The 17301-nt window shown below is 40.8% G+C and overlaps 1 protein-coding gene across 4 annotated transcripts in view; it reads left to right on the top strand.

Annotated features, from left to right (window-relative positions):
- The window catches only part of rptor (regulatory associated protein of MTOR, complex 1), a 207677-nt gene that overhangs the window by 137051 nt on the left and 53325 nt on the right, over nucleotides 1-17301 (top strand). For all 4 annotated transcript variants that reach the window (XM_058640290.1, XM_058640288.1, XM_058640289.1 and 1 more), the window contains exons 15-21: nucleotides 505-579; nucleotides 720-785; nucleotides 7762-7953; nucleotides 10224-10364; nucleotides 11277-11397; nucleotides 14172-14312; nucleotides 17053-17208. In XM_058640290.1, coding sequence (XP_058496273.1) covers nucleotides 505-579; nucleotides 720-785; nucleotides 7762-7953; nucleotides 10224-10364; nucleotides 11277-11397; nucleotides 14172-14312; nucleotides 17053-17208 — 892 coding nt within the window. The remainder of the gene's footprint in view (nucleotides 1-504; nucleotides 580-719; nucleotides 786-7761; nucleotides 7954-10223; nucleotides 10365-11276; nucleotides 11398-14171; nucleotides 14313-17052; nucleotides 17209-17301) is intronic.

Below are 17301 nucleotides of genomic sequence, written 5' to 3'. Positions count from 1 at the left end.
AATAAGTAGTATAAATACAACACAAATGAACGAGTCATACAATAAAACTATAAAAAGGATAAAAACCAAACGTCTCACACTGGGTAGTAAGTCAAAGAGTAAAAGGGTTTTAAGATGTGTGGACAGTGAAGGGGCGTGGTCTAACAGTGAAGGGGCGTGGTCTAAGATGCTGTGGGAGACTGTTCCACAGTCTAGGCGCTGCGACAGGAAAAGCTCTGTCCCCTCTGAGCTTCCGTTGATCAGCTGACCTCAGAGACCGGGCAGGAGTGTGAGGATGAAGCGGCTCAGAGAGGAAGGGGCGGGGCAAGACCATTTCAGGATTTAAAAACAAATGAAAGCATTTTAAAATGCACAGGCAGCCAAAACGTGGTATGGGGACATCCTTAAACATTAGCAACACTTGTGATGTGACAGGCCAGCACTGCTCTCCTCACCTAGCAGAGCTTTAATTCATCACCATGTGTCAGACTTTATTAAAATCTCTCTCTCCCTCTCTCTCTGCAGTCGTGTCAAGCCGACCTGGTGAAAGACAACGGACACAAGTACTTCCTGTCAGTTTTGGCCGACAGTTACATGCCGGTGAGTTTCCACGGATTATCGTTTATGACCCTGAGCAGACGTGTCACTCGGTTTTTATTGTCCACACTTTTTTATTCTTTTTTTCTCACAGTTCAATCACTTGTGATATAAAACTAAAGAGATTCTTCCTCTGTTTTCAGGCCGAGCATCGGACGATGGCCGTCTTCATACTGGCTGTTATCGTCAACAGCTACAACACGGGACAGGTACCACAGTGTGTGTGTGTGTGTGTGTGTGTGTGTGAGAGTTAGGGACTCGAGTCTCAGACTTCAGACCTGACTTGAAGCGGGTTGGTTACTCCTGGGTCTGACTATACCACATTTCAACAAAGTGCTTCACAATAAAAAAGAAGGGGGGAAAAAATGCAACAGCATTAAAGATATAAAGGGCATAATAAAACACTTAATTAAAAACATTTAAATCTAGAGGTAAAGGAAAGAGGAGAGAAAAGGGAAATTAAAAGAGACTAAAAGTTGCAGTTACGGCTGAGGTGGAGCGGTCTCATGAGCAGCAGCGTAATCACTGCTCAGCTACGACCGTCGTTCTTGTGTCAGCGTGTACGGAATTAGATTTGTGTCAACGCTTCTTAAGGAGCAAATAAAATATCGATTTAATCGTTCCAAAATATTGTATTTTATTGTTTGACAATACACTTGTTCTTTACGCTTTTATTCTGAAACTCTGAAAAATAATTGTGAGTATCTAACGTTTATAATCCGGGAGCGAACAAGTGTATTTTCAAGCAATAAAATCCAATATTTGTGTACGACGTTCATTCACAGCGAAAAAGTCCTGGTTTGTTGTGATGACGCCTGTTAAATGTGAGAGAACGAGGAGGCTAACGTGGTGCAGATGAAGATGATAATCTAAAGATTTAAGAATGCAGTGTTGGGGACAGAGCAGAGATTAATCGACATCTAATGTGTGTCCTTTTTTTCACGTCTGACTATTTGACACCAAAACCAGAACGTAGCACATGATTGATTTATTTCCTCTCACCAGAATGGCGGCAGGTTCTTTGAGGGGCTCAGCTGTCACTTTGAGACACGACTCTTTGGCCTTTTGTGTATTTCCGGCGAGATATTGGATATGTGACATTCTTGTCAGCGACAGTTCCCTCCGTAATCTCCGTCTCTGTCGCAGCCACCTGCACGGTGACACTCTGTCACCGCGAGTGTCACTCTGCTCTCTGCTGTCGGCCTCCGCTGTTAAATCCCCCCGAAGCCCTTTGTGTCTGACGCTGATCAAACGTCCGCCAGGGTTCCATGTTTGGGATGATGTCGCTTGTCATTTCATGGAGTAAACACAAACACAACAACACAGACACGCGTGAGCCTGAGAGAAGACTGACCGAACCCGAGACACAGTTAGAGGAAGCTCTGATTGTCTCGCTATTTATTTACAATATCACACGTGCATTACTCCGGTATTTTCACGTGTCGTTCGCTACTCACGTACACACCCACATTTATAAACGTAGCTCTCAGGTAGTAAAAAAAGAACAGAATTCCCCTTTTAAAATAGATGTTCCTGGAACACACAGATATTCAGCTTTCAGGGCTTCTATCTGCAGAAAGAAGAGTCTCCCTCATGTAGACTTGCATCTCCAAGGTGCTGTCGCTGCTGCTGCTGCTGCTGCTTTTGCCAAAGTCCTTCAGTTTGTACAGGTCTCTCTTAAGTGAATCACTGTCGCATGATGTGGTAGGAAACCTGACCAGCACCCTCTACAGGACCCTGAGGGTTACTACTTCAAATGGTCTACTGGTGCTTTTCCATGATACAGTTATAGGTCGATATCAGACATTTTTATACGCGTCGGTACGGTATATATATACGGTGCATTATGGTGGCTTTGTTGGAACCAGGTACTGTCACTAATGGAAAAGCATAAAAACTTATGCATAACTCAGCATATGATAGTCAGCATGAACCCAAAAGATTTTTCTCCAGCTCAAACGGGATCTTTACGCCCCTGCGTTCAAAATCTTATTGAATTTTGAGTAAAAAAAAAGGTGACAGCCTCGGGTTATACAACTTACTTTTAATTTATTAGAATCAGATTATAAGTAACTCAGAGATAGAGAGACTCTTCTTTAAATGTTTAATTGATAGATGAACAGTGGGAATATATACTGTATGTACTTCTTTCTTCTCATTGTTTCATTGATATTATTTCATGGAGATATACACCACCATCCCTCCTCTTCCTCCTCCTCTTTTTTTGCTTCCAGTCTCTTACTTCTCCCTCTCCGCTCTACCTCACAGTCCTTCTCTCGCTTGACATCATACAATTTTAACAAATCAGAGAAACTATAGTATGTGCTTTCAGGCTCAGAAACACCCTATTTCTTTTTCCCCCCCTCCCTCTCATACCACTGTGTACTTAGTGCCTCTACCTCTCGCACAGGCCTGTAAATAATAGATGATAGTCAACAATACAGAGGGAGAGAGAGAGAGAGAGACTCTGCCCACTCAACATCTCCATTATTTATCCCTCTATACTTCCAACAACAGCGCTCATTACTGCGGTATTGTTGTTGTTGTTGTTGTGAGTGCGTCACGTCCTCCTGCTCTCGGAGCTGATCTCGGGCACGTACAGGAAAAAAAATACAGGGACGAAACGGGGCACACATGTTTTTTATCTCATTCCTGATAAATGATTTGTTCGTGAGTTGAACCTCAGTCTCTTTTTCTTTTTTTTTTAAAAGAAAAGAAGCAGCACAAAAACAGGTGAGCGACATCAACAACAGCTTTACAAACATGACCTAAAGATATCGATAAAGATATTTGCCTTGGGGAAAACCTGATTGCAACACGAATAACTCCCAACTCCCAAGAAACCACCAACAACAAGTAAAACAGACCATTTTAAAGGTTTATTAAACCAAAGCATAAATATGTCTGCTGGCTATGAGTGGTTCAAAGTCCACTGCACTGCATTTTTGTTTTATCCAAAGGGGCCAAATTCTGGGTTGGCGGAGCCAATAGAAGTACATCGGAAATTAGTTTGGAATCATGAGAGCAACAAGTGTACCAAATGTGGTCCAACTATGTGCGACACGATAGAATTTAGATAAAAAATGTAGCATTTAATGCAATTTTGGCCACTTTTTCTCGCGTCAAAAATTTCCGACAAACTCACCTAATGCCACTAGCACATTTTTGGCCAACCCGACCTCCGTGCCAAATTTCAAGAGTTTTTCTGCACGTTAACCTCCTCAAAAATGACCGGAAAGCTGCAGATATTATAATAATAATCTGAAGGATAACAATAGTTTACACCACTGTATTTGAACTGTATTTGGTGATAATGTTGTTACTTCGAGAGCTCAATATTTTCTCAGGTGGTACTTAGGTAGAAAAAGTCTACAACACACAGATCAGGCAGTGTGTCAGAGAACTTCACAGACGTGAAAATGGTGGATAGAAACAGACGGAGAACATATAAATAACTGTTAAAACATATAAATGACTGTTATAACTTATTTATGAAGCACCTTTTCGTTACCAAGCAACTGAAACACACACAGTGATAACATTAGAAAGTTCTGGCAAGTTCACTCGACCTCCCTGACTCACTGCCCTCAAGAGGCGTAAAAAAAAATCAAAAACAAGTCAAATTTATTTCCAGCGCTTCTCTCTTTTCTACTTTGCTGCTTGATGTATGTGCACAAAGAGAACCTCACCGTGTCCAGAGGTCCATTTTTATTGCGTTCTTGTTGCATTGGAAAAAAAAGTTGGAGTCAGAAGCATAAAAAAACAGGTGTTGCACAGTCCAAAGTGAGTTGCATCAGCATCGCTTAAAACTTCTGCTGCTTCTCGCATTTAAAAGAATGGATATCTGCTCATGTGAATGGCCTCTAATATGGCTGTTGGTGTAGTGAAGTGAATTTCCTGCGGCCCATTACTGCAGCTCAGCCGTGAATTCTAACTTTATTAAAGTGATAGTTCAGGTTGTGTCACATTACCAAGCACGAGCGGCCATTTGTATGAAGCTGGGGGCGAGACTCACCTTATAGAATCTACATCTGTATTATGTCTATGATATCTTAAGAACATATTATCCGCTTCATCTCACTGTTAGACGACGTTTAGTGGCTGGAAAGTGAAGTTTTTAAAAAAAGCTGTTTCTCCATGCACCAAAGCCCACAGAGAACATCAGTGATTTCTACATCACAGCACACAGGAAGTGTTGATTCCACTTCTGCTTCCATCAATATGTTCAAATTGGGTCATTTACCTAAGAGACACAACACTTATCCTGTCAGTGACGACAACGCTCAGACAAAGTGACACCAACTCAACAAATGTGGCGGCAGTAGACCAGCAGCTCCTTAAAAACACTGATTTTCTCTATGGACTTTGGTGCAGGAGAGCTCAATTACTTTGTTGTGGAGGCACAGAAGGGGAAAAAGACAGATTTTAAGCTACTTTATAGTTTAATAACATGTACACCTTTATATGTCTACAATATCTTTATGATATATCTGCTGCTTTAAGTCACTGTGTGAGGCTGGAAACTGAAGTTTGTTTTCTCTCTGCACCAAACCCCATAGAGAAAATCAGTGTTTTTACATCACAGCACACAGGAGTGTTGATCTGATATTTTGTGACTTCAGTGTTTGAAAACCTTTGTTCGGATTAAACTAAATGACACAAACTTACCAAACATGGAGAACTGGCACCTCCTGTGTCCTCGCAGGCTTAAAACGCTGATTTTCTCTATGGACTTTGGTGCAGGACAGTGAGCAGTGTGTATATCATTGAGGCTGTAGTTTTGCCTTTATTGTTTTTTTTCCCCCTCATTGACAAACATTGAAAACAGCAACCGTATAGTGTCATTAACACCTCTCAGAAAGTTTGAACAAATACTCACCATTACGAGTTTTATAAAGGAACATTACACAGCAGAACAGTTGCAGTCGGTCGCATCAATAAAAGTGGACAGAGAGTGCACATTATGTTGAGTTACTGGTACAAGTAATTCCAGGCCTTCGCGAAGCACCGGGCTGTGAGAGAGCGGACATTTGCATGAAGCTAGTTAAAGTCGCTGCCAGCAGGGACAGAAGGGGGAATAAAAACAGATTTTAGCTACTTTACCAATGGCTAACCTAATATTAACTGCACCTGTATATGTTTACAATATCTTAAGAATATATCTGCTGCTTTATCTCAACATTCTGGGGCTTAAAACTGAAGTTTGTTAACTTTGTTTGTTAAATGAGTGATTTTTTTTTTACATCACAGCACACAGAGTTGTTGATCCACCAACACGTTCAAAGGTGTTGTCTTGTGACTTCAGTGTTTGAAATCCTTTGTATGAAATGACACAAACTGACCACAACCACAAGCGTGGCGGCAGAAGTGAGCGGCAGCTCCTGTGTCTAAAAACGCTGATTTTCTCTATGGGCTTTGGTGCAGGACAGCGTAACGTCACTGAGGTTGTAGTTTGCGCGTCGTTGCCAAACATCATGATAAATAACAGAAGTGTCAGGAACACCTCAGAGAAAGTTTGAACAAACATTAGGAGTCTTATTGAGGAGCATTATGCAGCAGAGAGTGCACATTATGTTGAGTTACTAGTCCAAGTCATTCCAGGCCTTCATTAGCATCTGCTCTTTGCTCTTCTTTCTTTTTTTCATCACTGGACAAAGCACATTGTCTTACTATTCACTAAGTTTTAAACCAGGACCACTGGGGGGGGGGGGGGGGGGGAAACAGCAGCTTTTCCTCTCTTTCTATAGACCGAGGTGGTCTTTAATGGACCAATTACATTTTTTGTTCAGGGGGAAAAAGCTTTTAAAACAAAGGCTTAAAATAAGTCATGGTGCCGCAGAGCCGTTTGGATTACAGGTTACAGGTTAGTGATGATTAGCTGGTTAATGAGTTACAACTCCTGGCCTGAAGCTTCTGTGCCGCTCCAGAGGCGGAGGATGTTACCGTTTATGAAATATTAAAAAGTAGCTGTCGATGACTGTAATTTGTCGACCTGTTCTGTCGTACTCCAGTGTCTACTGTACAAAGACAAGTGAACAGTTTGTTACAGAGAGAAGAACCTCGAGGGAAATTAACTTGATATTGTTAGAACTTCTGAAGTCACTGCTCGGGTGTGAACTATTATTATAGAGCGCCGCCATCTTGGCAGGAAAACAATTAACAGTGCCAGTTTCAAGCTGCAAGAGTTCACTGTGCCGACAATATATCGCAGAACCTGACGGACTGAACAGATCTGACACGTATACTGCCCCCTGGTGTATGGACATTATTATTATTATTGCAGACCTTCAACTTTTTTTAAAATAAACTTCCCCCTCGTTCTACTCCAGAGAACGTTTACACATAGCTTTTCCCGGTTCAGCTTAAGGGAGACTTAAGGGAAACTTAACTCACAATAGTTCTGTCAAACAAAATAAAGGTTTTTTTCTAAATGTCATTAGTGTATTTATAAAATACAGTAAGGCTTTACATACACACACACATTTTAACATCAGTGCGGAGAAAATGCGACAAACTTTTCATTTTCCTTAACTTTCCGAACTTATACAGCACCACTTCCTTTCAAACACGGCTTTCAAAATAAGAGCCACTGATTTCATCTTTTTTTTTACTACTTCTTGTATCAAACTTTTCACTATATGAGTTCTATAAAATTCTATAAAATAAAATAAACGTTTTTATGACACTCCACGAGCCACTTGTCTTGGCAGTTTCAAGTTAAATATTTTGTGTCTTTATCACTTCCGGGTCACTTGCAGCATTTGGTACATTCCTGTTCATACATAGACAACATCATCGGCAGCAGAGAAACCCGACACTCCCTTTTAACAGGAAGAAAATCTCCGACAGAACCAGACTCAAAGATGTGTGGCCATCTGCCAAGACGGGTTGGGGTGAAAGGAAAAAAAGAATAGAGTTGGGGACAGAAAAAGGAAGAGGGAGGTGAGGTAGAGACAGAGAGCAAGACTAGGAGCAGATATACAACAATTGTTGATTTGTTTGCACTTCCAGGCCACCGTACTTTTGTCCACTTAGTGAATGTCTGTGGATGTGAACAGCGCCACTTCACGCCAAAATGGCGTTGTTTTGGTTGCGTGGCGTCAGCGGCCTGTGGCAACCTAAATGTTGTCTTTCACCCTCATATTTAATAATAATACACTGTATTCTTCTCCTTCTGTCCACCAGGAGGCGTGTCTGCAGGGAAACCTGATCGCCAACTGTCTGGAGCAGCTGTCGGACCCACATCCTCTGCTCCGGCAGTGGGTGGCCATTTGCCTGGGTCGCATCTGGCAGAACTTTGACCCGGCGCGCTGGTGCGGAGTCCGGGACAGCGCCCACGAGAAACTCTACACTCTGCTGTCAGATCCCATCCCTGAGGTGAGAGGTCAAACACCTGAGCTGGAACCTGGGCGTCTTGTCTTGCCAGACACGATTTGTTTTGTTTTTGTTTCAAGGTCACATGTTTGAGTTCTTCTCTGCGAGATATTCACTGCAAGAAAACTTAGAACACGCGGCGTCACAGACTCGTCACAAGCATCCATTAAGATGAAAGTGGATTTAATTCAGACATAAACAACACTTTGATACATTTTTACCAGTTTAGAACCTTGAACACACAATAATATGCACATTAATTCTAATTAAATTCAAAGATTTCGAAAAGTCAAGGACATCTGCACTTTATCTACAGCCCTGAACGCGTCTAAATAAATCATATTTTAGCTTTTCATTATTAAACCATTTCCTGTGATACGTAACAAAAGCACTTTGTAAAGAGAATTTACCAAACGCCACCGCCTCTTTTTTTACAGAATGCATTATGTTCCTTCAGACTAAAGTGTATTTAAAGTGAGAAAATGCACATAAAACTGTCACAGGTCGAGCACAATAAGACACAACAGCTTATTATGTGTAATTATTACTAAACAGCAGGAAAAGATATTCTGCACTGTCTGTAAACTAAATTTAGAAGTTTGGACTTATTTTTCACAACTTACAGCCCCCATGACATCAAAATCAATATATTATTTATTTATTTATACAAGGAACAAGTCGAAATCCTATAAATCTCATGCTTCTAGAGCTGCAACTAACGTTTTTTTTCATAATCGATTAATCTGTCGATTATTTTCTCAAGTACTTGTTGGAAAATGTTGATCAGCGTTGACAAAACCTGGAAATAATAATATATGTCTTGTTTTTGTCCAGATTTAATGATTTCTTTGTTACATGGAGCAAAGAAACCAGGAAATATTCACATTTAAGAATCTGAAATACCAGAAAATTGTGTTTAAATGACTGGAAAAACACTACAAACACAAAATAGTCGACAATTAATATAGTAATCATTTAATCATCGAATAAAAGTCGCAGTCTTACATTACATGCTTGACTTTGCATAGACTGTAAACAATTTTTATAAAAATCAGCAAGAGCATTTTTGCCGAGTCATGTTGTTGTGCTGCTTATGTCTTCTATAGAGAAGAAGAATATTTGTTTGTGGTTTAAAATCTGTAAAATGATGATATCGGTGTCAGGATTTAAAAACAAAAGTGATATGGAGCCGTTTCTACTTTATACTAAAGACAAGATTTAGTAGAAGAGAAATCACACACACACAGACATAATTTGCATTCATTTACACTCACAAGCTCAGCACACACACACACACACAAGGAACATCTGTTTCTACCACAGATTTACTCGCTGCACTGACAGCCGACATACGGGTGAAACTGAGGTCTACACACACACACGCACACACGCTGCTGTGTGTGTGTGTGTGTTATTTTAAGGTCACAGGTAGTGACTGATCACCACTGACTGCATCAGATCGCATTAAAAAAGGCACATTTACAAATAAATGGCTGCATTTTAGCTTCTCCCAAGTGATCGATGGAGAAAAAACATATTAACCGCAGGAAGTGACTGTTTTTTTAACCTCCTGTGACACTGGGAAAAAGATGGGTTTAGAGTCGGGTTTAGGTTTAGGTTAAGTTGTGGTTAAAGGTTAGGGTTTGGCACTTAGTAGTGATGGTTAAGGTTAGAGTAAGGGGAATGCATTATTTCTGAGTGTCCTCACTAAGGAGGCTGTACAAGCGTGTGTGGGTGTGTGTGAACTTGTATTTATATGTTTGTGAGGACCAAAACCATACAAACCTATCTTTGTGGGCACATTTAGTCCGGGCCGCAGAACTTTAATAGACTTTTTGAGGGGGGTTAAGACCTGGTTTTAGGGTCCGGGAATGCATTATGTCTCTGATGTGTCCTCATTTAGATTTAAAAACAAGTGTGTGTGTGGACATGAATGGAGACAGTGGAGACAGTGATGAGTGGTTTTGGGGACAGACTGTGAAAGAGGAGCTGAGCTCAGAGACTTAAACAGAGAGTTTAATTAAGTTTAAGGAGGCGTCTCAGGAGAGAGAACCAAGGTGACTCCAACGATTAGTCAGCGCCTGAGACTCACGACAACACACCCAGTCTTTTCATTTTCTCCTTTTGTCATCACTTTTGTTCGTAAGAGTCGATTTGTGTTGTTAATGTGGACTTAGAACCTGCAAATGAATACAATTATACACGTGTGCTGTGTCTGTGATGAATGGTTTAACGTCTTTCCTCTGTGTGTGTGTGTGTGTGTGTTGCTGCAGGTGAGGTGTGCTGCTGTCTTTGCTCTGGGGACGTTTGTGGGAAACTCTGCAGAGAGGACGGACCATTCGACCACCATTGACCACAACGTGGCCATGATGTTGGCTCAGCTCATCAATGATGGAAGCCCTGTGGTCCGCAAGGTCACTGCAATACACACACACACACACACACACACACACAGTTTCACACACAGCTGTCCTTTTAAGGACTCTACAGTGACTTACATTTCTCTGTGCAGCCTGAACCAGGGGTCTGCAACCTTCTTTAGGATGAAAAGAGCCAAATAAAAGAACAATAAGTTTGTTGGATTTATGAAATTTAAGAACTGCAGAAAAGAAAACTGACTTACGCTCTTATAAAGTGGAGAAAAAGATAAAACACAGAATTGTGTTGACCTCGTCCTTCCGTTGTTCCGTGAAGCTGGTAGAAGCATATAACAAGTGTGTGGTTACCATGGAGACGGCAGAAGCATCAGTGATGTCACTATTGTCCGACAACAAGTGTCAAAGTCAAAGGTGTCGAGTTTAAACGGTTTGAATCGTAAAAATGTCGGATTTTCTGTACAAACATCTTTGTGAGAAGATCGTATCAATCACAGGAAGTTACACCGTTAAAGGACTGTTTTAAGGGTTTAGACTTAGAATTTCTGTCCCTGATAGAATGTGAAGTGTGATATTAGAATTCTAGAGACCAAAAATCAACACACAATTGTTAAACACAGAGAACATTTCGCTTAAAATACATAGCAAGTCTCACAGTGTGCGCACAAAACATGATATTGAGATATATACACAGGGTTCCGTGCAGAACAATGAGCGAGTAAAGTTTAAGTAAAGAGAGAGCGAATGATGACGTGATGCCTGGTAAATGAGAAACTCCAACATCTCTGTCTCACCAAAGACTAATGTCAAAGACTGACTTTGTCCAGGAGTGTCAGCACATTCTGTCCTTGAATTTGAGGGAATTTGTCTTGAAAAGTCCTTGAATTTGATGTCAGCCAAGGTTTGGGAACGCTGTATGTACTGAACTTGTATTTGTCTGTGTTGTGACAGGAGCTGGTTGTAGCACTGAGTCACCTGGTGGTCCAGTACGAAAGCAACTTCTGTACGGTCGCACTTCAGTTCATAGAAGAAGAGAAGAACTACTCTGTTCCGTCACCGGCCAACACTGCAGGTACAAACCAGACGCACACACAAACACACAAACACAGCTGCACACAACCTGCTGCTTTTTGTCCTCTCTCTGTTTTTTGAGCTTCAAGGGCAGACGATGTTTCACCTTGTTAACTTTTATGAGGCACATCTGAGTGACACACACTATATGAAACAGATAAAACATCTGCTCTATTAAATCCATTTTTCCTTCTCCATAAACGTTGTGAAATTGTGTTTTACAATGTGCAAAACTAAAAGTATCTTAAAGTGATAGTTTTAAGTGTAGTTTTATGTTGCACTTAGTGACATGAATTCAGAGCTGCATGTGCTGCCAGGACGCGGTGACGGCGCTGAGCTGCCAGTTGGAAAAACTGTTTTTAGCCACTTAACAAAAGACTCGCCTAATAATATATGCTCCCACTTACGTCCGCGCTATTATTGCCACTTTATCTCACGTCAGCCGTTTTTCAGCAGGAAACTGATGTTTGTGTCACGTCATAAAGCGCTCACTCTGCCAAACCAAAGTCATCACCAGTGTGTGATTATTTTTGGACTCGTATTTTTGAATTCACTAAATGACACAAACTGACATAAACAGGCACAAACATAATGTCAGAGTGAATTCACAGCCTCACAAATGTTTAAAGACCAGTCCATACAGGTTCTATTTACTATTGTTGCTCTGAATAATCATCAATGTTTGAATGTTTCTGCTTTCATGTTGACATGTTTAATCGCAGGTGATATTGGACACATATCTTAAATATCCTTATATATCCTATAAACCTATATATATATATATATATAGGTTTTATTCGCATACTAAACATCACTCTTAAGGATTTTTAATCCCAGTCGCTGTAGAAACATCGGATAAAGAAAGATATTTCTCTTGTATTTTTTTTCTCTTTCTCCCGACTCTTAACCCGACTCTTAGCCCGACTCTAGAAGGACTTTTAACCCGAATCTTAGACCAACTCTTAGACGAACTCTTAGCCCGACTCTTAACCCGACTCTTAGCCCGACTTTTAACCCGACTCTAAGACCAACTCTTAGCCCAACTCTTAGCCTTACTTTTAACCCGACTCTTAGACCAACTCTTAGCCCAACTCTTAACCCAACTCTAGAGGGACTTTTAACCCGACTCTTAGCCTGACTTTTAGCCCGACTCTTAGCCCAACGCTTAGACCAACTCTTAGAATGACTCTTAGCCCGACTCTTAACCCAACTCTTAGCCCGACTTTTAACCCGCATCTTAGACCAACTCTTAGCCTGACTCTTAGACCAACTCTTACCTCGACTCTTAACCCAACTCTTAGCCCGACTTTTAACCCGACTCTTAGACCAAATCTTAGCCCGACTCTTAACCCAACTCTTAGCCCGACTCTTAACCCACCTCTTAACCCGACTCTTAGACCAACTCTTAGCCCGACTCTTAGCCCGACTCTTAGCCCGACTCTTAGCCCGACTTTTAACCCGACTCTTAACCCAACTCTTAGCCCGACTTTTAACCCGACTCTTAGACCGACTCTTAACCCGACTCTTAGCCCACCTCTTAACCCGACTCTTAGACCAACTCTTAGCCCGACTCTTAGCCCGACTCTTAGCCCGACTCTTAACCCAACTCTTAGCCTGACCGGCCTGACTCTGATCCCGACAGTCGTTGTAGAAACATAGGATAAAGAAAGACTTTTCTCTTTCATTTGAACCATGGCATCTTTCAAACCCTCGCCATTAAAATGCAATGTGGAAAAATAGTAAATATTTTCCTCTAGTACACACAAACACACACACACACACACACAAAATCCACTTCATAATTAAGTAAGCATCTCTCTGAGTAATAAAAGTTTAAAGTGCTGAGTTTATGCCGGTCGATGCACGACCTCAGCGTGTGAATGAGAAGAGCTGAAGGCATTTCACATCTGTTTTACATGCAGGCTTTAAATTTGATCGTCGCTTGGATGATGTGACCTTTATAAATAGACACTTGGGCCAGTTTTAAATTGTTTTTTAATTATTATGTGCTTGTTCAAGGTTTAATTAAGGTACTAACTATGTAAAGTGTCTTAAGATAATGTAGGATCATCTATACAAGTTCCTGTTACTGTGTATAGTGATTATAGTGTCAAAAAACACTTTTTAATTTTTTTAATTTTAATCAGTTTTTTTGGGCTCTTTAACAATAAATCTGTATTAAAAAATATCAAAATATTCTGGACAAAGCAAAGTTATTTGAGGAGTTTTGTGAAAAACTGATTGTCCTTTTTTTTACGGTGGCCTGGAAGTTTTTTGACATTTTTACAAAATGTCAAACATTTTTACAAAGCTTGAGACAAATTTACAGAAAAAAACAAAACATGAAACACTTTTATAAATAAGAAGTATTAAAAAAGACCAAGTCAGTGGCTCTTATTTTGAAAACCAGGTTGAAAGGAAGTGGGGCGATATAAGTTTGGCCTATTGACTCTTAGCTCGAATTCTTAGTCTGATTCTTAGCCCGACTCTTAGCCTCTTAGCCCAGCTCTTAGCCCAGCTCTTAGCCTGACTCTGAGCCTGACTCTGAGCCCGACTCTTAACTAACAGCTTATTTCAGTTCATCCTGCATTTGTGCCACTGAGTCCAGGACAAATGTATCCAGAAGAACTGGGATATCCAGACTTTGTCCCTTATCTTGGGTTTGTGCAACAGCCCTGTTGTTTACTCATCGTTGTCATTGTCATTGTTGACTGTATTGTTGTTGCTAACTTTATTTAGTCGTTGTTACCCGCTCTTCTTTTCTTTTACATCCAGAGCCCGGTAACCTGACACCAGTGAGAGACAGCCCTGCCATCCCACGCCTGCGGTCGGTCAACTCGTACACAAATATCCGAGCGGCTACCACCGCGCGCAACCTGAACAAGAGCCTGCAGAACCTCAACCTCAACGAAGAGGGTAAGAGTGAAGACAGTTGATTCACCTGAGTGAACACACTGTAGCTGCAGGTGTTTCTGGTTGTGTAACAAGTCCTCATCGCAGTTCCTCAGCAGAGCTTTAATGAGAGGCTTCAGCACCAGCACAGAGGCTGGGACCGGTCTGTGCTCACCAGAAATAGGTTCTCTGTTCACTCTGATGCAGCCATCACAGGCACAGAAGTACGAGCAGATAAAAATATGGTGTGCAGACAGATAAAGTCGGGTCCTGTGGATAAATATGTCAAAACAAGTCAAGTCACAATTGTATTTATATCTGTGTTTATATCCCGACATCACAAACACAGTTTGACTCGAAGGGCTTAACATTCTGCTGCAGGTGACACCGTCTCTCCTGAGACTGAGGGAAAACTCCACGTTCAACAGATTACAACAAAAACATCAAATCTACAAAGAGTGGAAACATATAAATCACAGAATTCAGTTATTAAATGTGTGATATTGGCCTCTACAATGACACACTTTGATCCTCTCTCTTTTTGTTTTTGGGGAAACTTCACATCAGGTGTTGGAACAGTCATAGTCACCATGTCTCTTGTGGATTTTCCCTTTTTTATTTTTGTGATTTCCAACATTTTTATTCCCTCACTGTTCTTGTTCCAGTTTGAATCCCAGTTTCTCCGTCAAGTGTAATCTCTCTTATCCACTTTCTTCTAATAAAACATTGGATTCTGCATCTGCTTCAAGCTTAAGATATATTCGACTCTTAGCCCGACTTTTAACCCAACTCCCAGACCAATTCTTATACAGACTTTTAACTAACTGGTAGGTTGTTTCAGTTTCTGTTAATCCTGTAAGTAAATCCAGTTTCTTGCAGCTAAACTCCTTTAGAGATTGAATGCGGCACATGCAGTCTTTGTGACATGAATTTATATTTTTCTGTGGTGTTATTGTGCTGCCTGACGTCACACAGCTAAAGCTAACTGTGCGCCCTCTCTCTCTCTCTCTGTGCCACTGTTTAAATTTAAATTTAAACGTCAGTAAGTAATGTGTAGACGCCGTGACTCCAGCTCAATCACCAGCACCGGAGCGCGTAACCTACTGCTGACACTGTTTCTAATTCACATTCTCTGCACTCTTATTCCAACACACTGCTGCGTTTATCATCAATCCATTTTCCTCCACTTCAGTGTGTGTGTGATGCTCCGTATGAGTCACAGTAATGTTTGCTGATGTGTAGATTTACAGCAGGAGGCGACTGAGCTCGACAGATGAAATTAAAGACACGAGCAGCTTCCCGTGTTGGGGAAGTTGCCTCCAAATATCTGGGCTGTTAACACGTCACGCGTTTTATTTGTTGTTTTCATTTGACTCTCGTCGTGTTTGTTTGTGTTGTTGTCTTTTACCACGATAATAACAATCATATTTTATTCCTGCAGGACTTTTACCGCTCTCTAAACAACATCATCACCTCCACTTTCTCCTGCAACATGGCATTTATAAAACTCAGTTTTTTTTTATTTCATTTCATTTTATTATGTGGATCTAAGTTTTTGTATTTATATTTATGTGTGTGACGTATATTGTTCTATAATTCTCTCATGAGTCACAGAAGCAACTCAAGAGCCTCAGTTTTCCTTCTTATATCAAAACATACAGTAGATGGTGGGACATACAGAGCTGTATACAAAGAAGTTTCTGGTAACGTTGTGATGTTCTGTTGCACTCGAGGCTCTGACCACTAGTTGGCAGAAAACTTTTTTAAAATGTGAATTTTATTTCACAAATTACCGATTGTAAGCAATTTTTGTGTTTTGGCGAAAAGTTTTATAACAGAAGTAGTAAAAAAATCCAGAGTGAGTTGCTCTTATTTTGAAAGCCATGTTGAAAAGGAAGTGGGTGCGTGACCATTGTGTATGAAGGAGAAACAAAACAAAAGTTCTTATTTTCTCAGAATGAAGTCCTAAAAACAAAGATATTATAAAAACATCAGTTTTATAAGAAAAACTAAACTACTGTAAAACAAAATGTTAAATACAAACGTGTACTTTATTTTCCTAAGAATACCTTAACTTTTTACGAAATGTAAAAATCAAATCAATAGAAACTCGTCACTAATCCGGTTTCTGGTAGAAATCAGTTAACGAGAAAAGACTAACCAGAAAACTTTAACTACAATCACAAAGCTCGAGTTTATAAGCAGCTGCTGTACGTCCCACTGCAGCCTCAGACACTGAGGAAGACACGCCCCCCCGGGAAAACACGCCCACCTGATGCTAATTGGTCGCAGAAGAGACCGTATCTAAAACCATCGCGTTTTTCTGAGAGCAGTTTGTCTTCCACCGCAAGCCACACACACAAAAATGTGTCACTTCCTGTTTCAAAGTAAAAGCATGCTTTTATCTGCCACACAGAGGAGCATTTAAAAGTATATTTTTAAGATTTTCAAAGGCCAAACCTATGTAAAACATAGGTGAAGCCACACACACACACACACCTGTGAGTGACTCATGCAGCAGAGTAACACACTGCTGCCGTCACACGTTGTACGTACATCCAGTGTGAAACAAAAAGCTGAAACTGTGAAGAAACATCATTGTCACCTTCTATTTTAGCTGCGTGTGTGTGACATATGTGAAGAAGAAAAAAACAGTTGATATTTCTTCTCCCAATGTCGTGTCGGGAATGGATCTGAGAACAACCCAGTGTCAGAAACATTAAAAAACAAGCCCTGATTGTGTGTTTTGTGTGTTTTGTGTCAGGTGTTCCAGCCGCCTTCTCTCCTGGTAACCTGAGCAACAGCAGCAGTGCCAGCAGCACTCTGGGCAGCCCGGACAACGACGAGTACATCCTCTCCTTTGAAACCATCGACAAGATGCGGCGGGTGTCGTCGTATTCGTCCCTCAACTCCCTCATAGGTAAAAACTGCACTTCTCACTCAACACTTAAGGTTTCTGTCACAGGAAAAGAAAGCAGAGAGTCACAAAAGTATATTAAAAATGAGACGATAA

Source organism: Solea solea, chromosome 10 (genome assembly GCF_958295425.1).
Source record: "Solea solea chromosome 10, fSolSol10.1, whole genome shotgun sequence".
Classification (NCBI taxonomy): Eukaryota; Metazoa; Chordata; class Actinopteri; order Pleuronectiformes; family Soleidae; genus Solea; species Solea solea.
Note: the sequence above shows the minus strand (reverse complement) of the source record. Positions and strands in the feature narration are given on the sequence as shown.